The sequence below is a fragment of the Choloepus didactylus genome, chromosome 8 (assembly GCF_015220235.1).
Source record: "Choloepus didactylus isolate mChoDid1 chromosome 8, mChoDid1.pri, whole genome shotgun sequence".
NCBI lineage: Eukaryota > Metazoa > Chordata > Mammalia > Pilosa > Megalonychidae > Choloepus > Choloepus didactylus.
This window is the reverse complement of record NC_051314.1, coordinates 29,428,387-29,454,495: the sequence shown is the minus strand read 5'-3', so window position 1 is coordinate 29,454,495 and position 26,109 is coordinate 29,428,387. Positions and strand designations below refer to the sequence as shown.

Here is a 26,109-nt window from a genome sequence, read left to right as displayed (position 1 = left end):
ATTCTTTTTAAAACTATGATAAAAATGAACTACTAGAAAAACTGGATGATAATCAAATACATAAAAAACACAAGCTTCAATTTTTTATAATTAGACTCACTACTATATATTCAGTTTCTGGCAACACAATAGGTGCTCAAAAATTATCTATTAAATGAAAGAGAAAAAATTTCTAGGACCAGGAAAAATGCATATAAATACAATTGTGGTATGAGGAGCTAATACAAGCATTTTACAGGGGTTTCTTAACATAGTCAGGGTTTAAGAAGGCTTCCCTAATGTGGTGGTTTGGAACCTGTTATGTACCCCAGAAAAGGCCATGTTCTTTTTTTTTTTTTTTTTGAATTTGGTTATTTATTTTTTAAATTTAATTTTATTGAGAGTGTTCACATATCATACATTATCCAAAGATCCACAGTGCACAATTGCACAAGGTATCATCACACAGCTGTGCATCCATCACTACAATTTTTTTTTTCAATTTTTAGAACATTCTCATTACTCCAGGAAAGAAATAAAGACAAAAAAGAAAACTTAAATCCTCCCATACCTTTAACTGCCCCCATCCCATTACTGACTCATAATATTGGTATAGTACATTTGTTACTGCTGATTAAAGAATGTTAAAATACTAACTGTAGTACAGTTTGCAAGAGATATATTTTTCCCTATATACCCCTCTATCATTAACTTCTAGTTATTGTGTCATACATTTGTTCTAGTTCATGAAAGAGATTTCTAATATTTGTACAGTTAATCATGGAGATTGTCCACCACAAGATTCACTGTTTTATACATTCCCATCTTATAACCTCCAACTTTCCTTCTAGGACATATGTGACTCTAAGCTTCCCCTTTACACCACATTCACATACCATTCAGCACTGTTAGTTATTCTCACAATAATGTGTTACCGTCACCTCTGTCCATTTCCTAACACTTAAGTTCAACCTAGTTGAACATTCTGCTCATAATAAGCAATCGTTCCCCATTCTTTAACCTCATTCTATCCCCTAGTAACTTGTATTTCATGCCTATGAGTTTATATATTATAATTAGTTCATATCAGTGAGACCCTGCAATATTTGTCCTTATGTGTCTGACATTTCATTCAATGTAGTGCCCTCAAGGTTTCTTCATCAACCCATTTTTTTTTCAAGACGGTTTTGTTCACCCACAATACTTTCCATCCTAAGCAAACAATCAATGGTTCCCTGTATACGCATATATTTATATATTCTCCACCATCATCACTATCTATATGAGGACATCTCCATTTCTTCCACAAAGAAGGAGGAAGGGTCAAACAAGGCAGAGAGACAAAAGAAAAAGAAAAAGAAAGAAAGAAAGAAAAAAGACAGCTAAAAAACAACAAAAGGAAAGATAGAGTTAACCTAAAGAAGAATAAAAGAATCAGACAACATCACCAATGCCAAGAGTCCCATACCCCTCCTGTATGTCCCTCTCTAAAAGGCATTTAGCTTTGGTATATTGCCTTTGTTACACTAAAGGAAGCAAAATATAATGTTTCTAGTTTGCTTTGATTGTATTTTTTTCCACGATACCATCCTATTTTTAACACTTTGCAAGGCTGACATTCATTTGTTCTCCCTTATGTAAAAACATATTTGGTACATTTTCATAATTGTTGAGCACTCTAGGTTTCCCTGAGTTATACAGTCCCAGTCTTTATCTTTCCTCTCCTTCTGGTGCCCCACATGCTCCTAACCTTCCTCTTTCAATCATACTTACAGCCATCTTTGTTCACTGTACTTACATTGCTGTGCTACCATCATCCAAAATTGTGTTCCAAACCTCTCACTCCTTCCTGTCTGTCTGTAGTGCTCCCTTTGGTATTTCCTGTAGTGCAGTTACCTTGTTCACAAACTCTCTCATTGTCTGTTTGTCAGAGAATAATTTAAACTCTCCCTCACATTTGAAAAACAGTTTTGCCAAATATAGGATTCTTGGTTGGTGGTTTTTATCTTTCGGTATCTTAAATAGATCACCCCACTTCCTTCTTCCCTCCATGGTTTCTATTGAGAAATCTGCACATAGTCTTATCAAACTTCCTTTGTATGTGATGGATCACTTTTCTCTTGCTGCTTTCAGGATTCTGTCTTTGACATTTGATAATCTGCATATTAAGTGTTTTGGCATAAGTCTATTCATATCTATTCTGTTTGGGGTACACTGCGCTTCTTGGATCTGTAATTTTATGTCTTTTCGTAAGAGATGGGAAATTTTCATTGATTACTTCCTCTAGTATTGTTTCTTCCCCTTTTCCTTTCACTTTTCCTTCTGGGACACCCATGACACATGCATTCATGGGTTTCATGTTGTTATTCAATTCGCTGAGATGCTGCTCATATTTTTCCATTCTTCCCCCTACCTGTTCTTTTGTGTGTAGGATTTCAGGTGTCTTGGTCTCCAGTCCTGAGTGTTTTCTTCTGTCTCTTGAGATCTGCTGTTGTATGTCTCCATTGTGTTTTTCATCTCTTGTGTTGTGCCTTTCATTTCCATAGATTCTGCCAGTTTTTTCAAACTTTAGATTTCTACCTTATATTCACCCAGTGTTTTCTTTATAGCCTTCATCTCTTTTGTTATATCTTTCCCAAACTCGTTGATTTGGTTTTTTATTTGATTTAGCATCTTTCTTTGAAAATCTTTAATAGATTGTTTCATTAAAGTTAAACAATATCTCAACTGTATCTTGATGGAGGTGTAAGTTTGTTCCTTTGACTGGGCCATATCTTCACTTTTCCTAGTGTAGACTGTAGTTTTCTGTTATCTAGGCATCTGGTTTCCTTGGTTACCCCAGTCAGATTTTTCCAAACAGAACGGGTTCATGTCTCAGAATGGGGTTATATTCAGGGCGTATCTTAGAATGACAGACTTTCCTGTGAGGTTTCCAGTCGCTGTGTTTTTCCTAACCTGCCCAGCAGGTGGCGCCTGTCAGCCATCACTCCCGACTGGTATGATGAGATGTGGCCCCTTCAGTTTCTGTTTTGGCTGCTTTCCCCCAGCCTCTGGGGTCTGGTTCTGCAGGGAAAGCTGGGCCCCATCTCCTTACAATTAGGGAAGATACAGCCCCTAGGGAGTTATCTGCATTTAAATTTTCTCTCTGGCTCTGTTATCTCCACCCATCTGGGTCAGAGCGTGGCGAACTGAAAAGGGCTGTGCCTCTCTCTTCTGAGCCCCTCAGGTTAGGAGAGAGAAAAAGGGACAGAAAGCACCCTTTTAGACCTAGTACACGGCCCCCCAGTTTCACTTGTCAGCCAGTAACACCTGGTCTTCTGGGCTCCCCCTCACAGGACAGATGAGTCTTCTGGTTCTTTAAGGTCAGTTGTCGCTAAAAGCCTGTGTCTGCTTTTTGGGGATTTGTAGCTTGTATTCAGCAGTCCACTTTTGCTAATTAAAAGCCCAGTTGGAGCTCGGTTGAGCTATATTCGCTTCCTGGGAGAGTGCTGCTTTATACCACAGCGAGGTTTTGCAGCAAAGCCTGCTGTGGGGGGAGGGGACTCCCAACACAGTTGTGCAGTTTTTACTCACAGATTTTATGCTGCAATCTCAGGCATTCCTCCCAGTCCAGGTTGGTGTATGATGTGTGGAAAGTCACAGTTGTCCCCAAGCAGTTATTCCAAATTATTTACTAGTTGTTTGTGATTGTTCACTAGTAGTTCCAGGGGAGTAACTAAATTCCACTCCTCTCTATGCCACCAAAATGCCCCCTCCTTTTGTTATTTATTTATTTATTAAATTTATTTATTTTTTTAATTGAGATTGTTCAGATACCATACAACTATCCAAAGACCTAAAGTGTACAATCAGTTGCCCATGGCACCACCATATAGCTGTGCATCCATCAGCACAATTATTTTTTTTTTCAATTTTTAGAACATTTTCACTACTCCAGAAAAGAAACAAAGACAAAAAAAAGGAAACTCATATCTTCCCATACCCCTAACCACGCCCCCCCCCTCCATTATTGATTCATAGTTTTGGTATAGCACATTTGTTACTGCTGATGAAAGAATGTTAAAATACTACTAACTATAGTATATAGTTTGCAATAGGTATATATTTTTCCCTATATGCCTCTCTATTATTAACCTCTAGTAATAGTGTCATACATTTGTTCTAGTTCATGAGAGAGATTTCTAATATTTGTACAGTTAATCACGGACATTGTCCACCACAAGATTCACTGTTTTATACATTCCCATCTTTTAACCTCCAACTTTCCTTCTGGTGACATGCGTGACTCTGAGCTCACCCTTTCCACCACCTTCACACACCTTTTAGCACTGTTAGTTATTCTCATTACACGCTACCATCACCCCTGTCCATTTCCAAATATTTAAGTTCACCCTAGTTGAACATTCTGCTCATAAGCAACTGCTCCCCATTCTTTAGCATCATTCTACATCCTGGTAACTTATATTTCATGTCTATGACTTTACATATTATAATTAGTTCATATCAGTGAGACCCTGCAATATTTCCCTTTATGTGTCTGTCTTATTTCACTCAATATAGTGTCCTCAAGGTTTCTTTATCAACCCATTTCTTTTAAGACACTCCATTCCGTCCTAAGTAAACAATCATTGGTTCCCTGTATAGTCACGTATTTATGTACTGAGCACCATCGCCACTCTCTATATAAGGACATTTCTTCCACAAAGATGGAGGAAGAGTCAAAGAAGGCAGAGAAGCAAACGAAAAATGCAAGAGAAAGAGAGAAAAACAAACAAACAAACAAAAAACTTGATAGCTAGAAGGTGACAAAAGGAAAGATAGCACTAACCTAAAGTAGAATAACGAGTCAGACAATATCACCAATGCCTGGAGTACCATACCCTTCCATAATTCCCCACCACCCCAATATGCATTAAGCTTTTGTATATTGCTTTTGTTACATTAAAGAAAGCTTAATACAATGTTTCTGTTAATTCTAGCCTCTAGTTTGCATTGATTGTATTTTTCCCCCAATCCCACCCTATTTTTAACACCTTGCAATCTTGACATTCATTTGTTCTACCTCATGTAAAAACATATTTGTACCTTTTATTACAATCGTTGAGCATCCTAGGTTTCCCTGAGTTACAGTTCCAGTCTTTAACGTTTGTCTTTTGTTCTGGTGCCCCACATGATCCCAGCCTTCCTCTTTCAACCATATTCACAGTCATCTTCGTTCAGTGTACTTACATTGCTGTGCTGTATCTCCCAAAATTGTTTTCCAAACCTCTCACACCTGTCTTTTCTTTCCTGTCTGCAGTGCTTCCTTTAGTGTTTCTGGTAGAGCAGGTTTCTTGTTCACAAACTCTGTCATTGTCTGTTTGTCAGAGAATATTTTAAGCTTTCCCTCATATCTGAAGGATAGTTTTGCCGGATATAGGATTCTTGGTTGGTGTTTTTTCTCTTTCAGTACCAAATAGATCACCCCACTTCCTTCTTGCCTTCATGGTTTCTATTGAGAAATCCACACATCCTTTCTATGTGATACATTGTTTCTCTCTTGCTGCTTTCAGGATACTCTCTTTATCTTTGATGTTTGATAATCTGATTATTAAGTGTCTTGGCATAGGCCTATTCAGATCTATTCTGTTTGGGGTACACTGTGCTTCTTGGATCTGTAATTTTATGTCTTTCATAAGAGATGGAAAACTTTCATTGATTATTTCCTCTATTATTGCTTCTGCCCTTTTCCCTTCTCTTCTCCTTCTGGGACACCAATGACAATTAAATTCTTGCTTTTTGTTTTGTCTTTAAGTTCCCAGAGACATTGCTCATATTTTTCCATTCTTTTCTCTATATGTTCTTTTGTGTGTAGGCTTTCAGGTGCCTTGTTCTCCAGTTCCTGAGTCTTTTCTTCTGCCCCTTGAGATCTGCTGTTGTATGTTTCCAGTGTGTCTTTCATCTCGTGTTGTGCCTTTCATTTCCACAGATTCTGCCAGTTGGTTTTTTGAACTTTCAATTTCTACCTTATGTACGTCCTGTGTTTTCATTATATGGTTCATCTCTTTTGCCATATCTTTCCTAAACTTTTTGAATTCACTTATTATTAGTTGTTTCAATTCCTGCATCACAGTTGAAGTACAAGTTTGTTCCCCTGACTGGGCCATAACCTCATTTTTCTTGGTGTAGGTTGTAGCTTTCTGTTGTCTAGGCATGGTTTCCTTGGTTACCCCAATCAGGCCACCCCAGACCAGAATGGGCTAAAGTCCCAGAAGGAAGAAATATTCAGTATCCAGTTTTCCTGAGGGTATGTCTTTTATTGGTACACCCTCTGATGCCTCCGGTAACTGTGCTTTTCTGCCCAGCAGGTGGCGCCTGTTAGCCTATAATTCTTGACTGGTGTAAGTTCTGAATGAAAGGCAGGTGGTAGAGCTGGGCTCCAACCCTTTCCTCTTAGAGAAGACAAATGCCCTAGGTGGAGGTCATTAGTGTTTCAATGGTCTCTCTCTGCCTGTGCTATACCCTTGTCTGGATCACAGAACTGGGAACTGAAAATGGATGAGGCTTTCTCCACTGAGCCAAAAAAGGAACAGATAGTTCCCTTCAGAGCTAGTCCAAGGCAACCCTCTGGCACTCCAAGGTCAGTTGTCACCCAAAGCCTCTGTCTGCTTGTTGGGGATTCATACCTGGTAGAGAGCAGTTCACACTTGCTAATTAAAACCACAGTTGGAGCTCAGCTGAGCAATATTCGCTTGCTGGGAGGAAGCTTCTCTCAGGCACCACGAGGCTTTGTAGCTTGGGCTGTGGAGGAGGGGTTTCCCGATATGGATCCGCAGTTTTTACATACAGATTTTATGCTGTGATCTTCGGCATTCCTCCCAAGTCAGGTTGGTGTATGATGAGTAGACAGTCACGTTTGTTCCCCTGCGGTTATTCCAGATTATTTACTAGTTGTTTCTGTTTTTTTTTTCAGTTGTTCCAGGGGGACTACTTAGCTTCCACTCCTCTCTGTGCCGCCATCTTAGATCCTCTCGTTATTTATTTTTAACTGGGTGTATTGATTGGTCTATATTCTCCTTATTGGTTATATAGTTACAAAAACTGTACATTACAAACAGTGTAGAAACAAGCCAAAAAGAATGTGCCACACATCCTGGATAACAATCTATATGTAGTTAAATGTAGATATAAAAGAAAATACAGACTACCCCCCCATAGTGCACAGTCATGTTTTAGATACAATGTATCACTAGGAAGTGGCCGTTGTCACCCAGCACAGACAATAAGAGCATAATCCGTTCAGTACAGTTTCCCTCCATCTGACAAAGTCATTATACTCTTCTTGTATGCTGGGATATTATTAACATCCAGATCCTGCTTATTCTTCTCACACAGATCCGTCAGTACAGCACCCAGTTCATTTTCATGTATGTATCCACTGCCATACTGATTATGTAACTCAAAAACTTTATTGAACTCTTTCTCACGCATCTTGATTTTCTGAAATTTAAGAAGAAAATTCTCCTGCACTGGTAGTAACCTGGCCATCTCAGTTAATTCCAGTTCCCATTATTACTTGAGTCAAAAATTTCAGCATGAGGTCTGTACACTTGGCTAATTTTGCATCATCAATAGTCTTGTTTGCTTTTTCTAACAAGTCCTTTAAAAACTTCTTAAGCATCTCAGTTTCTAGGAAACCACTGTGATCTGTATCATTTTCTCAATGTCTTCATGAATTCCTCACAGGAATTCAGCCACTGGCAGTGGAAGAGCAGCCGGAAGTTCTCTTCCATGGGTAATACATGTGCCAACTCTACAATTCCAATTTTTTCATTTTCTCTCTGCCCATACTGATCCACAAATGTTTTCATTTCACATGATAATTCCAGTCCAGCCTTCATCCATGCCTGCTGCAACTCCTGGATCAATTTCTGCACCTCCTTTCCTTCTAGGTAGCTGCCTCCATCAGAATCAAAATTAAGCCAGATCTTGAAAAACTCTGACGCTATGATCAGGGCTGACTGCAGGTGGGATTCCGCCATCTTAAAGCGAGGTGGCTGTCTCTGTAAGTATGTGTGTGCAAACATGTCCATGTGAGTGTGGGTGAGAGAGAACCTGAGTGTGTGAGTTTTGGATGACAAGGAAGACCAGGGCACTGACTATGCCGGGCACTGTCCTTGGTGCTGCACAAGCTCAGCCATTCCTTTGGTGTTCTCTCTCTCAGACCATGTTCTTTTTTAATTATTATTATGGAATATAACATATATAAATAGAAGTGATAACTTTCCAAGTGCAACTTAACAAGTAGTTAGAAAATTTCAAAGAATGTTATGGGTTACAGTTCCACAATTTCAGTTATTTCCTTATTGTGAAATGTAACATATAGGCAAAACCGTTATATCTTTCAAAGTATGATTTAACAAGTAGTTATATAGGAACTTGCCAAAAATGTTATGAGTTACAGTGAAATATAACATATATACAAAAAGGTAATAACTTTCAAACTATAATTTAACAAGTAGCTATAGAGCAAATATCAAAGAATTCTATGGGATACAGTTCCAGCATTTAAATTCTTTCCTCCTAGCTATTCTAGTACTCTAGCAAATAGGAATAAAATTATATGGAGGTTCAGTATTCATAATCCTTTGTTAAATTCCATGTTGTCTGTTTGTACTCCTTCCTCTAGTTTAATCACTTTCCTGATCTTCAGGGATGTCTAGGAAGTAACCACCCAAACTTGTTCATGTTGAAAAGGGGTGTCAACATTATGGGAAACGGAGACACAACTGGTTGATGTTCCCAAAAAAGCCTATTGCCTCTGGGTTTGGAACTTACCTGCATAGAAGTTCTCAGGAGGATTTAAGTTCCTTAAGAATAAACTTAGTGAGTGAAACTTTAACAGAGTCTCAGATATGGGTATTCTTTAGGGTTTTCCGGACTACTGCTGACTTCGGCCTATTATACCATTGCCATTTGGCATACTTAGCTGAAGCTTGCATAGGAGTAACCATCAGTGCAGCCTCTTGACTCTATCTGAATTCTCTTAGCCACTGAAACCTTATCTTGATGCCTTTCTTTTCCCCCTTTTGGTCAAAAAGGCATTCTCAATTCCTCGAAGCCAGAGTCAGGCTCATTCCCAGAATCCATGTCCCACGTCTCCAGGGAGACTCATTCACCTGGGGGATCCTGTCCCACGTCAGGGCGAGGGTGATGAATGTATACGCAGAATTAGGTTTAGAGAAAGTCCACATTTGAGCAACAAAAGAGGTTCTCTGGAGGTGACTCTTAGGAACAATTATAGGTGGGTTTAACCTCCCCTTTACAACAATAAGTTTCAAAAGAGCAAGTCTGAAGATTGAGGCTTGTAAAGTAGGGGGTTCCTAAGTTCACACAGCATATGTTCTGTACCAGATAATCCATCCATATTTCACATTATCACCACTTAGTTGTACAATTTTAATCACTCCCCATTTTAAACAATTCTCATGACTGAAAACACCTTGTAGCTCTTTTCAGCCCTTACTTATTTGTCCCTAGTATTTGTGTGGTAGTAGTATGGTATTCCAATTAATTATAGTCCCTGGTATGCAAAAGGTAGATTTTTCCCATATACCATTCTGTTTTCAACTCTCTGGACTAACGTCACAACTTAGAAGTATATCATGCAAGCACTTATCTATATTTCTTGTGCTGATCTGTGGGACACATACCTTTAAACAACCCCTTTCAAACCTATTTACCTTCAATACAACTCCGGTACTTATAATCCCATTAACAAACAATCATCACCCATATCTATTCCATACTACTGAATTCACCATGATTAACATATCTGAACATATTAGATTACCATTCCTCCTCCACAAGCTTCCGTCTATCACTAGGTTTCCAGTATTCTACATGATAAAACATTGATTTTACATTGTTCAGGGAGTTCACAGTAGTGGTATCATACAATATCTCTCCATTTGTGTCTGACCTATTTCACTCAGCATTATATATTCAAGATTCATTCATATTGCCATAGGTTTCAGGATCTTGTTCCTTCTTATTGCTGCATAGTATTACATCTTACTATATACCTCATTTTCTTTAGCCACTCGTCTATTGAAGGACATTTGGATTGCTTCCATCTCTTGGCAACTGTAAACATTGCTGTTATGAACACAGGTGTACAAATGTCTGTTTGTATCACTGCTTTCAGATCTTCTTGGTATATACCAAGAAGTGAAACTGATGGACTGTAGGGTAATTCTATATCTAGTTTTCTGAGAAAATGCCAAACTGTCTTCCACAGTGGCTATACCACTATCAAGTCCCACCAGCAATTAGTAAGAGTTCCAATTTCTCCACATCCACTCCAGCATTTATTGCTCCCTGTTTGTTTAATGGTGGTCATCCTTATTGGTATGAGATGGTGCCTCACTGTGTGTTTCTTTTTTTAATTGAGATTGTCCACATAGCATTCAATTATCCAAAGATTCAAAGTATACAATCAATTGCCCATTGTACCATCATACCACTGTGCATCCATCACCACAATTATTTTTTCAATTTTTAGTACATTTTCATTACTCCAGAAAAGATATAAAGACAAGAAAAGAAAACTCAAATCCTCCCATAACTCTAACCCCCACAACATTACTGCTTTATAGTTTTGGTGTAATACATTTGGTACTGTTGATGAAAGAATGTTGAAATACTACTAACTATAGTATATAGCTTGCAATAGGTATAATTTTTTTCCTATATGCCCCTCTATTATTAACTTCCAGTTATAGTGTCATACATTTGTTCTGGTTCATGAGACAATTCTAATATTTGTACAGTTAATCACAGACATTGTCCACCACAAGAGTCACTGTTTTATACATTCCCATCTTTTAACCTCCAACTTTCCTTCTTGTGACATGCATGACTCTGAGCTTATCCTTTCCACCACCTTCACACACTAGTCAGCACTGTTAGATATTCTCACAACATGTTACCATCACCTCTGTCCATTTCCTAACATTTAAGTTCACCCTAGTTGAACATTCTGCTCATAATAAGCAACTGCTCTGCATTCTTTACCATCTTTCTATATCCTGGTAACTTATATTTCATGTCTATGAGTTTACATATTATAATTACTTCATATCAGTGAGACCCTGCAATATTTGTCCTTATGTGTCTATCTTATTTCATTCAACATAGTCCCCTCAAGATTTTTTCATCAAACCGTCTTTTTAAGATGGTTTTGTTTGCACACCATACATTCATTCCGTCCTAAGTAAACAATTGTTGGTTCCCTGTATAGTCATGTATTTATGTATTCAGCACCATCACTACTATCTATATAAGGACATCCCCATTTCTTCCACAAAGAAGGAGGATGAGTCAAAGAATGCAGAGGGACAAAAGAAAAAGAAAAAAGAGAGAGAAGAAAAAAAAACCTGACAGCTAGAAAGCAAGAAAAGGAAAGACGGTATTAAACTAAAGTAGAATAAAGAATCAGACAATATCATCAATGCCAGGAGTCCCATACCCTTCTCCTATGTCCCTCCCCGCCAATACGCATTTAGCTTTGGTATACTGCCTTTGTTATATTAAAGGAAGCATAATATAATGTTTCTGTTAATTATAGTCTCTAGTTTGCATTGATTGTATTTCCCCCCATCACACCCTATTTTTAACACCTTGCAATGTTGAGATTCATTTGTTCTACCTCATGTAAAAACATATTTGTACCTTTTACTACAATCGTTGAGCATCCTAGGTTTCACTGAGTTATCCAGTTCCAGTCTTTATCTTTCCTCTTTCGTTTTGGTGTCCCACATGGTCCTAACCTTCCTCTTTCAACCATGCTCACAGTCATCTTTGTTCAGTGTACTTACATTGCTGTGCGACGCTGTGCGACTATCTCCCAAAACTGTTTTCCAACCCTCTCACTCCTGTCTTGTCCTTTCTGTCTGTAGTATTTCCTTTAGTGCTTCCTGTAGAGCAGGTATCTTGTTCACAAAATCTGTCATTGTCTGCTTGTCAGAGAATATTTTAAGCTCTCCCTCATATTTGAAGGACAGTTTCGCCGGATGTAGGATTCTTGGCTGGTGGATTTTCTCTTTCAGTATCTTAAACCTATCATCCCACTTCCTTCTTGCCTCCATGGCTTGTATTGAGAAATTCACACGGAGTCTTATCAAACTTCCTTTGTATGTGATGGATCGGATTTTTTTGCTGCTTTCAGGATTCTTTCCCTATCTTTGATGTTTGATAATGTGATATTAAATGTCTTGGCATAGGCCTATTCAGATCTATTCTCTTTGGGGTACGTTGCACTTCTTGGATCTGTAATTTTTATGTCTCTCATAAGAGATGGGAAATTTTCATTGATTATTTCCTCTATTATTGCTTCTGCCCCTTCTCCCTTCTCTTCTCCTTCTGGGATACCACTGGCCTGTACATTCCTACATTTGTTTTGTCCTTAAGTTCCCAGAGACACTGCTCATATTTTTCCATTCTTTTCTCTGTTCTTTTGTGTGTAGGCTTTCAGGTGCCTTGTTCTCCAGTTCCTGAGTGTTTTCTTCTGCCTCTTGAGATCGACTGTTGTATGTTTCCATTGCGTCTTTCATCTTTTGTGTTATGCCTTTCATTTCTATAGATTCTGCCAGTTGGTTTTTTGAACTTTTGATTTCTACCTCATGTACACCCAGTGTTTTCATTATATGGTTCATCTCTTTTGCCATAACTTCCCTAAACTTTTTGAATTGACTTAATGTTAGTTGTTTAAATTCCTGCATCTCAGTTGAAGTCTAAGTTTGTTCCTTTGACTGGGCCATAACTTCGTTTTCCTTAGTGTAGATTGTAGTTTTCTGCTGTCTAGGCATCTGGGTTCCTTAATTACCCCAATCAGGTTTTCCCAGACCAGAACAGGCTCGGGTCTTGGAAGGAGGGGATAGTATTCTGTTTCCCTAAGGGTGTCTTAGAAGTCTGGTACACCCTGTGAGTCCTCAAGTCAATGTGCTTTTCTGCCCAGCAGGTGGCATCTGTCAGCCTGTAGCTCCAGACTGGTGTAAGGAGGTAGGGCCTGTGGCTGTTTTCCCTCAGGCTCTGGGGTCTGGTTCTGAATGGAAGGTGGGTAGTAGAGCCAGCCCCACCTCTTTCCTCTAGGGAAAATACACCCCCTAGGAAGAGGTCATTAGCATTTGAATGGTCTCTCTCTATATCTGTGCTATCTCTATCCCTGTCTGGGTCAGAGCATTGGGTACTGAAAATGGCTGAGGCTTTCTCCACTGAGCCAAAAAAGGGGATAGAAAGCCCCCTTCAGGGCCAAGTCCACAGCCACCCTCCGGTTCTCCAAGGTCAGTCATCACCCAAAGCCTTTGTCTACTTGTTGGGGATTCATAGCTTGTATTGAGCAGTCCACATTTGTTAATTAAAACCCCAGCTGGAGCTCAGCTGTTACATTTGCTTGCTGGGAGAGTGCTGCTCTCAAGCACTGCGAGGCTTTGCAGTTCGGGCCATAGGGGGAGGGGGGGGCCCCAGCTTGGATTCACAGTTTTTACTTACAGATTTTATGCTGTCATCTTGGGCATTCCTTCCTATTCAGGTTGGTGTATGATGAGTGGATAGTCATGTTTGTCCCTCTGCAGTTATTTCAGATTATTTACTAGCTGTTCCTGGTTGTTTATTAGTTGTTCCAGGGGGCAAACTAGCTTCCACTCCTCTCTATGCCGCAATCTTCTTCCGTCATCCCTCATTGTGGTTTTGATTTGCATTTCCCTAATATCTGGTAAAGATGAACATCTTTTCATGTTTTTTTTTTTTAGCCATTTGTATTTCCTCTTTGGAAAAATGTCTTTTCATATTTTTGGCAATTTTATGATTGGGCTATTTGTACTACTGTTGTTGAGTTGTAGGATTTTTTTAATATATGCAGGATATCAGTCTTTTATCAGACAAATGGCTTCAAAATATTTTCTCCCATTGAGTTGGCTGCCTTTTCAACTTTTTGACAAAGTTTTTGAGGCACAGAAGCTTTTGAGTTTGAGGAGCTCTCATTTATCTATTTTCCCTTTGTTGATTGTACTTTGGGTGTAAGGCTGTGCCAGTTTGAATGTATTGTGTCCCCCAAACACCATTATCTTTGATGTGTCTTGTGGGGCAGATGTTTTGGTGCTGATTAGATTTGCTTGGAATGTGCCCCACCCAGCTGTGGGTGATGACTGATGAGATACTCTCATGGAGGCGTGGCCCCACCCATTCAGGGTGGGCCTTGATCAGTGGAGCCATATAAATGAGCTGACTCAAAGAGAAGGAACTCAGTGCAGCTGTGAGTGATGTTTTGAAGAGGAGCAAGCTTGCTAGAGAGGAACGTCCTGGGAGAAAGCCATTTTGAAAACAGAACTTTGGAGCAGACTCCAGCCACGTGCCTTCCCAGCTAACAGAGGTTTTCCGGATGCCATTGGCCATCCTCCAGTGAAGGTACCCGATTACTGATGTGTTACCTTGGACAGTTTATGGCCTTAAGACTGTAACTGTGTAGCCAAATAAACCCCCTTTTTATAAAAGCCAATCCATCTCTGGTGTTTTGCATTCTGCAGCATTAGCAAACTAGAACAAAGGCCTTAGCAGCTACCTCCTATTATTAGGTCCTGAAGATGTTTCCCTATATTACCTTCTAAGAGTTTTATTGTGCTATCTCTTATATTGAAGTTTTGATACACTTTGAATTAATTTTTTTATATGTTGCTATGTAGGAGTCCTTGTGCCAGTCTGAATGTATTATGTCCCCCAAAATGCCACTATCTTTGATGCAGTCTTGTAGGGGCAGATGTATTACTGCTGATTATATTGTGATTCTTTGAGTGTTTCTATGGTGATGTGAATCAATCAACTGTGAGCAAGATCTCTGATTGGATATTTTACATGTAGGTGTTACCCCACCCATTCAGAGTGGGTCTGAATTAAATCACTGGAGCCATATAAAAAGGTGACAAACAGAAGGAACACAGAAGCAACTGAGGGTGACATTTTGAAGAGGAGCTGCAGGTAAGAGAGGACTAAACGCCCCAAAAGCAACATTTTGGAGAATGCCATTTTGAAATGCAACCTGGAAGTAAGTGGATGCCAGCCATGTGCCTTCCGAGCTAACAGGTTTTCCGTCGCCAGTAGCCTTTCTCCAATGAAGGCACCCGTTATTGATGCCTTACCTTGGACACTTTATGGCCTTAAGAGTGTAACTTTGTAGCCAAATAAACCCCCCTCATAAAAGCCAATCCATTCCTGGTATTTTGCAGAAAGGCAGTATTAGTTAACCAAAACAGTCCTCTTTCATTCTTTTGGTAATGGATATCCAGTTTTCCAGCCCTATTTATTAAAGAGACTGTTCTGTCCCAGTTCAGTGGATTTGGGGACTTATCAAAAATCAAGCAACCATAGATCTGGGGGTTTATTTCCAAAATCTCAGTTCGATTCTGTTGATCAACATGTGCCAATACCATGTTGTTTTGACCACTGTGGCTTTATAGTAGGCTTCAGAGTCTGTAAGTATAACTCATCCCACTTTATTCTTCTTTCTAAGGATGTTGGCAATTTGAGGCTCTTTTCCTTCTCAGGTAAATCCGATAACTAGCTTGTCCAAGTCTGCAAAGTAGTTCATTGGAATTTTGATTGGAATTGCATTGAATCTGTAGATCAGGGTGGATAGAAGTGACATCCTAACAACATTTGCTCTTTCTATCCATGAGCAAGGAGTATTTTTCTACTTCTTTAGGTCTTTTAAATTCCTTTTAATAAAGTTTTATAATTTTGTGTGTAGAGGTCTTTTACATCTTTGGTTAAGTTTATTCCTAGGAACTTGATTGTTTTAGTTGCTAGTGTAAATGGAATTTTTTTTTTATTGCCTCTTCAGTTAGGTCATCACTAGTGTTTAGGAACATGCATGACTTGTGTACATTAATCTTGTATCACACCACTCTAACGAATTTGTTTATTAGTTAAAGTAGCTTTGTTGAAATTTCTCAGGATTTTCAAAACATAAGATCATATCATCTGCAAATAATGACAGTTTTACTTCCTACTTTCCAATTTGGATGCCTTTTACTTCTTTGCCTTGGCGAATTGCTCTGGCTAGAACTTCTAGCACAATGTTGAACAACAGAGGTGACGTGGGCATCTTTGTCTCATTCCCAATCTTAGGGGGAAGTCTTTCAGCCTCTCACCACTGGATACTATGCTGGGTTTTTCAAATATGCCCTTTATCATATTGAGGAAGTTCCCCACAATTCTTACCTTTTGAAGTGCTTTTATCTAAAAGGGAGGCTGAATTTTGTCAAACGCTTCTTCAGTGTCTTTCGATATGATCATTTGATGTTTCCCTTTCAATTTGTTAATGTGTTGTATCACATTAACTGATTTTCTCATATATTTTCTTACGTTGAACCACCATGGCATGCCAGGAATGAACCTGGTCGTAGCGTATAATTCCTTTAACGTTACTTTGGGTTCAATTTGCAAGCATTTTGTTGAGAATTTCTACATCTGTACCCATTAGAGAGATTGGCCTATAGTTTTCCTTTTTTGTAGTATCTTCATCTGGTTTTGGTATCAGAGTGACATTAGTTTCAGAAAATGAGTTAGGAGTGTGCTGTTTTAAACCTCCTTATATTTATGAAAGCTCTGGATCCTTAGTGGTTATTGATTTCTAGTTGCATTCCATTATGGTCAGAGAATGTGCTTTGAATAATTTCAGTCTTTTAAAATTAATTAAGACTTGTTTTGTGCCCCACCATATGATCTATCCTAGAGAACTCTCCATGGGCACTAGAGAAAAATGTATATTCTCGTACTTTGGGATGTGTTCTAGTTTACTAATGCTGCGGAAAGCAAAACACCAGAGATGGATTGGCTTTTATAAAAAGGGGGTTTATTTGGCTACACAGTTACAGTCTTAAGGCCATAAAGTGCCCAAGATAACACATCAGTAATCAGGTACCTTCACTGGAGGATGGCCAATGGCATCCGGAAAACCTCTGTTAGCTGGGAAGGCACATGGCTGGCGTCTGCTCCAAAGTTCTGTTTTCAAAACGGCTTTCTCCCAGGACGTTCCTCTCTAGCAAGCTTGCTCCTCTTCAAAACGTCACTCACAGCTGCACTGAGTTCCTTCTCTTTGAGTCAGCTCATTTACATGGCTCCACTGATCAAGGCCCACCCTGAATGGGTGGGGCCATGCCTCCATGGGAGTACCTCATCAGAGTCATCACCCACAGCTGGGTGGGGCACATTCCAAGCAAATCTAATCAGCACCAAAACGTCTGCCCCACAAGACTACATCAAAGATTATGGCATTTGGGGGACACAATACATTCAAACTGGCACAGGATGTAATGATCTATAGACGTCTGTTAAGTCTAATTCATTTATCACATTGTTTAGGTTCTCAGTTTCCTTATTGGTTGTCTGTCTAGTTGTTCTATCTATAGAAGAGAGTGGTGTATTGAAGTCTCCCACTATTATTGTTGAAACATCTATTGCTCACTTCACTTTAGTCAATGTTTGTCTCATTTATTTTGGGGCTCCTGGATTGGGCACATAAGCATTTCTGACTGTTATTTCTTCTTGGTCAATTGTCCCTTTCATTAATATATAGTGTCCTTCTTTGTTTCTTATGACGTCTTTGTATTTGGAGTCTATCTTGTTCCATATTAGTATATAGCTTCCCCTGCTTTCTCTTGGTTTCAACTTTGGTATTATATTTTTTCCCCATCCTTTCACTTTCAGTCTTTATGTCACAGTGTCTAAGATGAGTCTCTTGTAAACAACACATCGATGGGTCATACTTTTTAATCCATTCTACCAGTCTGTATCTTTTAATTGGAGAGTTTAATCCATTTACATTCAAAGTTCTTACTGTGAAGGGCATTCTTGACCCAGCCTTTGGTTTTTAGTGGTCAGATCTATTTTCCTCCCTCTGTTTTTTTTTTTTTTTCTTTCCCTTTAAGTTACCCTTACTAATATGCTTCAGTTCTGTGCCCTTCTCCCACCCTCTATCTCATTTCTTTTTTTCTGAGATGGTAGAGCTCCCTTCAGTATTTCTTGCAGAGCAGGTCTCTTGTTAACAAATTCTCTCCGCATTCATTTGTCTGTGAAAATTTTAAACTCTTCCTCAATTCTGAAGGCTCACTTTGCTAAATAAAGAATTCTTGGTTGGGAATATTCCTCTTTCAGAATCTTAAATATGTCATACCACTGCCTTCTCGCCTCCATTGTGCCCACTTAGTAGCAGAAATAAATGACATAGAGTACAGAAAAACAATAGAGACAATAAATAAAACCAAAAGTTGGTTCTTTGAGATCAACAAGATTGATAAGCCCTTAGCTAGACTGAAAAAATAAAAAAGAGAAAAGACCCAAATAAAATAATAAATGAGAGAGTGGACATTACTGCAGATCCCCCAAAAATAAAAAAAAATCATAAGAGGATACTAGGAACAACTTTACACCAACAAACTAGATAATGTGGAGGAAATGGACAAGTTCCTGGAAACATGTGAACAACTAGACTGACCAGAGAAGAAACAGAAGACCTAAATAAACCAATCACAAACAAAGAGATCCAATCAGTCATCAAAAAGCTTCCCACAAATAAATGCCCAGGGCCAGATGGCTTCACAGGGGAATTCTACCAAACTTTCCGAAAAGAACTGACATGAATCTTACTTAAACTCTGTTCCAGTTTGCTAATGCTGCCGTCATGCAAAATACCAGGAATGGATTGGCTAAAAGTGGGTTTATTTGGTTACAAATTTAGTCTGAAGGCCATAAAAATGTCCAAATTAAGGCATCAACATGAGTATACCTTCACCAAAGGAAGGCCAATGGCATTGAGGAAACCTCTGTTAGCCGGGAAGGCATGTGGTTGGTATCTGCCGATCCCAGGTTGTGTTCCAGCTCCTCTCTCAGCTCCCATGCTTTCTTCAAAATGTTGCTCTTGGGGCGTTTTATCCTCTCTTAGTTCTTCCAGAGCAAACACTGGGAAAGCATCTCCAAATGTCAGCAAAAGTTTGCTTACAGTGGCCATCTCCAAAGTGTCTCTCTGACCTGCTCTCCAAAATGTCCCTCTCAGATGCTCTGAGGTTCTTCTGTTTGTGAGGTCTTCTATATGACTCCAGCAATTAAATCAAGATCCACCCTGAATGGGTGGGGTCCATATCACCACGGAAATTATCCAATCAAACATTTCACTCACAGTTGATTGAGTCACATCTCCATGAAAACACTCAATCGAAGAATTCCAACCAAATCAACACTAATACACCTGTCCCCAGAAGATAGCATCAAAGGACATGGCGTTTTGGGGACATAATATATCTAAACCAGCAAAAACTCTAAAAAAATTGAAGAAAAGGGAACACTACCTAACTCATTTTATGAAGCTAACGTCGCTCTAATAACAAAACCAGGTAAAGATGCTACAAGAAAGGAAAACTACAGTCCAATCTCCTTCATGAATAGTGACACAAAAATTCTCAATAAAATACTTGCAAATCGAATCCAAAGACACATTAAAAAAAAAAATCATACGCCGTGACCAAGTGGGGTTCATTCCAGGCATGCAAGGATGGTTCAACATAAGAAAATCAATCAATGTAATACAACACATTAACAAATCAAAAGGGAAAAATAAAATATTCATCTCAATAGATGCTGAAAAAGCATTAGACAAAATCCAGCATCCTTTTTTGATAAAAACACTTCAAAAGTAGGAATTGAGGGAAACTTCCTCAATATGATAAAGGATATATATGAAATACGCACAGCCAGCATAGTACTCAATGGCAAGAGACTGAGAGCCTTTCCTCTGAGATCAGGAACAAGACAATGATGCCACTGTCACCACTGTTATTCAACATTGTGTTAGAAGTGCTAGCCAGAGCAATACAGCAAGACAAAGACATAAAAAGCATCCAAATTGGAAAGTAGGAAGTAAACTGTCATTATTTGCAGATGATATGATCTCATATCTGGAAAACCCTGAGAAACAACGACACAGCTATTTGAGCTAATAAACAAATTTAGCAAAGTAGTGGAATACAAGATTAATGCACATAAGTCAGTAATGTTCCTATACACTAGAAATGATCTAACTGAAGAGACACTCAAGAAAAAGATTCTTGCTAGGATTCTCAATAGCAAGTGAAAAAATCAAGTACATGGGAATAAACTTAACCAAGGATATAAAAGACCTATACATTGAAAATTACATAACTTTACTAAAAGAAATAGAAGGGGACCTAAAAAGATGGAAAAAATATTCCAAAAATATTCCGTATTCATGGATAGGAAGGTTAAATGTCATTAAGATGTCAATTCCACCCAAACTCATCTACAGATTCAATGCAATTCCAATCAAAATTCCAACAACCTACTTTGTGTTAGAAAATTCCACTCCTTTCCAAACAGCACATTAAGCAAGATTTAATGTGCAAGACTTCCTGGTGGCCAGCATAACATGCTACAGCCACTGCATTTTGCCCCAAACCCCCCTTCCTCAGCTATATATATTCTAATTCTTAAAAGGACGCTAAAACCCACTATTCACTTTTCATTAGCTCAACACCATTCCCTCTCAAATCCCACCCCGACAGGCCCCCGGGTCCAATCACCATTTGACCCATCAGCTAAACCCCTGTTCATCTTTACCAACTGACCACCCCTAGTAGCTGAACATAAATACAGCTCTCCCTTTGTCTCGAGCAGGCTGAAGCTTTACTTCAGACCCCCGCCATGCTGATGGCACTTTTCTTTCTGACCTCCACCATGCTGACGTGCAAATAAAACTTTCCTGCCTGAAACTCGATCAGTCTCTGTGTCCTCTATGACTGCACCCTGAAATTTCTATCACAGTAGACTTGGAAAAGCTAGTTATCAAATTTATTTGGAGCAGAAAGATGCCTCAAATTGCTAAAAACACTCTAGAAAAGAAAAATGAAGCAGGAGGACTTATGCTTCCTGACTTTGAAGCTTACTATAAAGTCACAGTAGTCAAAACAGCATGGTACTGGCACAAAGAAAGACATACTGATCAATGGAATCGAATTGAGAATTCAGTGATAGACCCCCAAATCTATGGTTGACTGATCTTTGATAAGGCCCTCAACATCACTGAACTGTGACCTAACAGTCTCTTCAACAAATGGGGCTGGGAGAGCTGGATATCCACATCCAAAAGAATGAAAGAGGACCCCTACCTCACACCCTACACAAAAATTAACTCAAAGTGGATTAAAGACCTCAATATAAGAGACAGTACCATAAAACTCCTAGAAGATAACACAGGGAAACATCTTCAGGACCTTGTATTAGGAGGTCGCTTCTTAGACCTTATAAAAAGCACAAGCAACAAAAGAAAAAATAGATAAATGGGAATTTCTCAAAATTAAAGCTTCTGAACCTCAAAGAATTTGTCAAAAAGTGAAGCAGCAGCCAACTCAATGGGAAAAAATATTTGGAAACCATGTATCTGAGAAAAGACTGGTATCTTTCATATATAAAGAACTCCTACAACTCAATGACAATAGTACAAACAGTCCAATTATAAAATGGGCAAAAGATATGAAAAGACATTTCTCTGAAGAGGAAATACAAATGGCTAAAAAACACATGAAAAAATGTTCCTCTTCACTAGCTATTAGGGGGACGCAAATTAAGATCACAATGAGATATCATCTCACACCAATTAGATTGGCTGCCATTAAACAAACAGGAAACTACAAATGCTGGAGAGGATGTGGAGAAATTGGAACTCTTACTCAATGTTGTATAACAGCCACTCTAGAGGGTAGTCAGGTGGTTCCTTAGAAAACTAGATATCAAGCTACCCTTCGATCCAGCAATTTCACTTCTTCTCAGTATATACCCAGAAGATCTGAAAGCAGTGACATGAACAGATAATTGCACACCACTGTTCATAGTGGCATACCAATGTTCATAATGTTCATAGTTCATTGTCATTCCTTCGCCTCTGAACAAGATGGGGGAACAAGTAGTTCAATCATACATGATCATACATACGAAAGAATGCTGATTTGGGGAATCAGTGGGCCCATCTAATAAAATTCCAGTCATAGGACCATTTAATTGAGAATTAATCATGCACAGTAAGCCCATGTAATCAAATTTCCAGATATAGGAACCTCTGTGACAGAGGCTGGTAACCTAATGTTGGCTACTTTATGATCTAAATTACTGCATACAAATAACTGCTGGGCATTAACCATAGAGTCAGGGGTATCTGGTTAAAAGAATTAGAAAATTAGGTACACTGCTCTTTATATGCTGTGTGTGTGTGTAGGTGGGGGTGTGTGTATAAATAAAATAAATCTTTTACGTTGTAATGAACAATTATTGAATATAACTAAAAACACTTAAGTATTATACTTGTTGAGATCTCCCTATATATACATAAATATATATGATTTTAAACTGTATTGCTTTACCTTTTTCCAAAAATATATGGCTATCACTTCCATCATTTTCTAACAACTGTTCTTCCAATATCATACTGTCAAGTGAAATGGTATCCAAAGAAGTTTGTGAAGTGCTTTTTTCCATGTTCTTAAAAGAAACACCGAGTGGAGCCAGGTTGTGTGGGCAACGTTCCTTAGGCTTTCCACTGTTAAGAAACAAAATCATTAGAAAATCATAGATATAAAGAAGGAATTGTATTTGAAAAAGACTTCTAACAAAATAAAAACAAGTATATTTCATCCACAAGTTTTAAAATTATATTTAAAAATATAAACTCAAAGTGTTTTTATATTCCAAAAAATCTACTCTTCCAACTAACAATGCCACATTTTGTCATGGGGTTTTCTGTTTAAAAGCAAGAAAAAAAAAAAAAAAAAAATACAAAGACACACACACACCAAAACAAAAACAAAAACTCCCAACATATATTGTTACCTTAAAGAACACTGTGATTTAAGTGCTCTAACTGTGGATGCTTCTTTACTGATTTCCAGGTTCTCAGAGAGTGAAGCCGTTTCTGGAACCAAATCTTCAGCTTTGAAGATTGATTCTATGTTTTTATTTTCTTTACCAGTGAAACTATTTGAAACTATGTTTTGATTACCACTATTATCATATGATAGGATACTTGAATCTTCTCTGTAGTTTAAGACACTGTTTGGATCTGTATAGGATGAATGCTTTTTGTCACTTATTTCTGATCCAAATTCTCCTGAGCCACTTTTGTAAATAAGTCCACTACTTTCATCTTCACTTATTTTCCCTAAATTTTTATCTGACAAATAATCCTGGAAAGAAATACCTTTTTGCAGATTTGTATCACTAGCTGATTTAAAAAGCAATGGATCCTTCGAAGGGACATGGCAAAGGTCAACACTCATAGATCTGCTGTCTGCCATATGACTAAGAGTTACACTTCGAATTTGATTTATACCACTAACTTGCTTTCTTTTTGAAGACAAAAATTCTCCATTTTCTGTAGGCAAGTAATCAGGAACCACTGGGCCCACACTTTCAGGAACAGACGACTTAAGATTATTTGCATGATCCACTGGATGTAGCAAAAGAGCCACTTCTGCGCTTTTAAGTAAAATTCCAATGCAAATGGAAGGCTGACTGGCACGACTGCCAGTCACAGCTTCTACATCCTTCCTTAAATTCTCTGAAAGTAGAATAAGTGACTCATGGAGGAAAAGCAAGAGCAGATATTGGTAGTGATTGATATGCATACTGACGTGTTTATGAATGTGAACCAGGACATGAATATCTGCATCGGATGATGAAGAGGAAACTCTTAAAAATGTATCTGATGAAGAGGGTTTCTGACCACCATTTGTCAAGTGCTCAGCCTCTGTACTATAATACTCCTTCAAGAGCTTTTTGTGCTTCAGTCGGCCAGCCAGATCACTAGATTCACTTTGTGATGTATTTAGAGATACGTGATTACAAGTCTGCAGCTCTTTTTGTGACTCTGCATATCTTGTTGGTTGACAAATCCAGAAAGAAAGAGGAAAAGAGTCTACAAAATTTATTGGCCGTCCTTTTCCACGTTTCATCCCTTCATAGTCTATCCAAAATTGAGAAAAGTAAACAGCCCAAACATCCATGGCAGCAGAAGTTTTAAGAGTATGTTTATTCAATTCGGGAGTAATATTTCCTTTATAAACTTCATGCATTTTGGTATCTTGTTCATGAGCGTGTCTCTGGAAGATTGGATGCAGAAGATTAAAACTGTCACAAGATTTGGGAAAACTGGTGTATGTTTTACTAAAAAAATCACAACCTTTGAAGTCTTGAAACAAAGCTTCTAGATCAGAATGTCGACAGTTTGGACAGTGCCTTGTATTTGTAGCAATCATTTCAGAACTCTGAACAGAAATTGCATGTGGTTGATCTTGATGACAGTCAGCTTTTGTTTCAGAAGGAATGACAAACTAGAATGGAAAAAAATTAATGTAGTCCAATTACAAATCTATACATCTTAAAGACAAAAAAAAAAATCGAGAATATGACAGCTTAAAAGTTCTTTTTCTTGACATCTATCCGCAAAATACTATTTTCTTTTCTAGACATGAAATGCTAACTTCTTATCCTCAAATATTTTTATTACACTAAGGAAAAGGGACTTAAATGATACACCATGACAAGAAAAGAACTTTAAAAAAAGCATGATTTAATAATGTACATCACATGTAATTATTTTTTTGCACACGATAACAGAAAAAAAGAACATTAATTAAATTAAACCATGATTTATTAAATGGTTACTATGCACTGAGCATATACAAAAAAGTGTCAAGTCTGAAAAAAGGATTTTTTTAAAAGGATATTTTAAATCCACGAAATTTGGGGGATGACTGGATGAGTGAATGTAATGACTGAAAGGATCTCATTGAAATCACTTTTCTTGAATAAAGGAAAATAAACTCAACAGTATAGGTCAAACTATTTACTAAAATAATTTCCAGGGGATAATTAATGCCAGTCCTGAAAATATTCATATCAAAGAGTTTAAAGCAACTAGTTAAACTGTCCGTATTCAGAAAAGAATTATATAGTTGTATCTTAAAGTATAAGTGTAAATATTATAAAATATGTCCCTTTACATTAAATATTATAAGATGTTTGAGATCTTTAAAACATGTCTTTAAAACACCGTTGGGTATTATTAGTCTCATTTTTACACAGAAGAAATAAAAGCTATATAAATTTAGTCCATGAGCAACAGACCTAGAAAATTTTCTTCTATCTTATTTTATTTAGCAAACTATACCAGCTGTTTTTTTTTAATCTCCTTCCTTTAAAGAGCTTTAAATATTCTTGAAGTTCAGATTATCAACTACTTGACTATAATAAAATGTAACTTTCTATTATCTTTGGATATTAAGAACAGAATAAAGGTGAGCAAATAAAACCCAGATGTAATTTTAAAGCTTCATTGTATTATTTACTCTTCTTAAACATTTTACCAGCTCTGGTAAGTAAAAAGAAAATTACTGATTTGAATTTTACTTCTACTGATCACCTAAAATGGATGAGCAGTGAAAAAAATTAAAAATAAAAGGAAGTTAAAGAAAGAAAGGGAAAAGGAATAAAAAATACGCAAACTAGAAAAAAAGCAGTCTATAACTGAAAAAAGCTTCTATAATTGAGAATTAAAATAAAAACAAATTTCAAAATCTAAATTAACATCACAGTGAAATTGATTTATATTTTCATTCCCATCTTAAATCCTGGAAATTACAATGCTGTCAACTTTTCTTCCCAGAAAATGGTGCTATTGTCATAGCCACTCGTTTATAAGGTACCTTTAGCATTAAGCCATCAATTCGAATATCAACATGCTCATCAGAGTTTGAATTGTCATTCAACTTGTATATAGTCATAAATTGATTAAGACTCTGTTTTAAATCCAACAGAAATTGATTTAACCATAGAATGCTTCTCTCATCCACGGTAAACTGTAGTGCATTTAGCTGGCTATACAGGTTGGAAGATGGAACTGTGGAAAAAAAGTAAACTTTTAATGAACAGAAAGTTCTAAAGCTTCCCTGAGAACAGAAAAGACATTTTTAGCAAGTTTTAATCTTTACTAAGAAAAAATTTTTGAGATATGTTATTTATAAAATTAAAGTGATA

At 37.8% G+C, this 26,109-nt stretch overlaps 1 protein-coding gene and 1 pseudogene across 9 annotated transcripts in view; both read right to left on the bottom strand.

The window, feature by feature from the left end:
- Positions 1–26,109, bottom strand: part of UHRF1BP1L (UHRF1 binding protein 1 like) — a 125,196-nt gene that overhangs the window by 39,236 nt on the left and 59,851 nt on the right. For all 9 annotated transcript variants that reach the window (XR_005218294.1, XR_005218293.1, XM_037845532.1 and 6 more), the window contains 3 exons: positions 25,779–25,972; positions 22,906–24,404; positions 22,440–22,615 (listed from right to left, as the gene is read on the bottom strand). Coding sequence is in view for 7 of the 9 variants with exons in the window: in XM_037845532.1 (XP_037701460.1) it covers positions 22,440–22,615; positions 22,906–24,404; positions 25,779–25,972 (1,869 nt within the window). In the remaining 2 variants the exon portion in view is untranslated. The remainder of the gene's footprint in view (positions 1–22,439; positions 22,616–22,905; positions 24,405–25,778; positions 25,973–26,109) is intronic.
- LOC119541488 lies at positions 7,016–8,165 on the bottom strand (annotated as a pseudogene).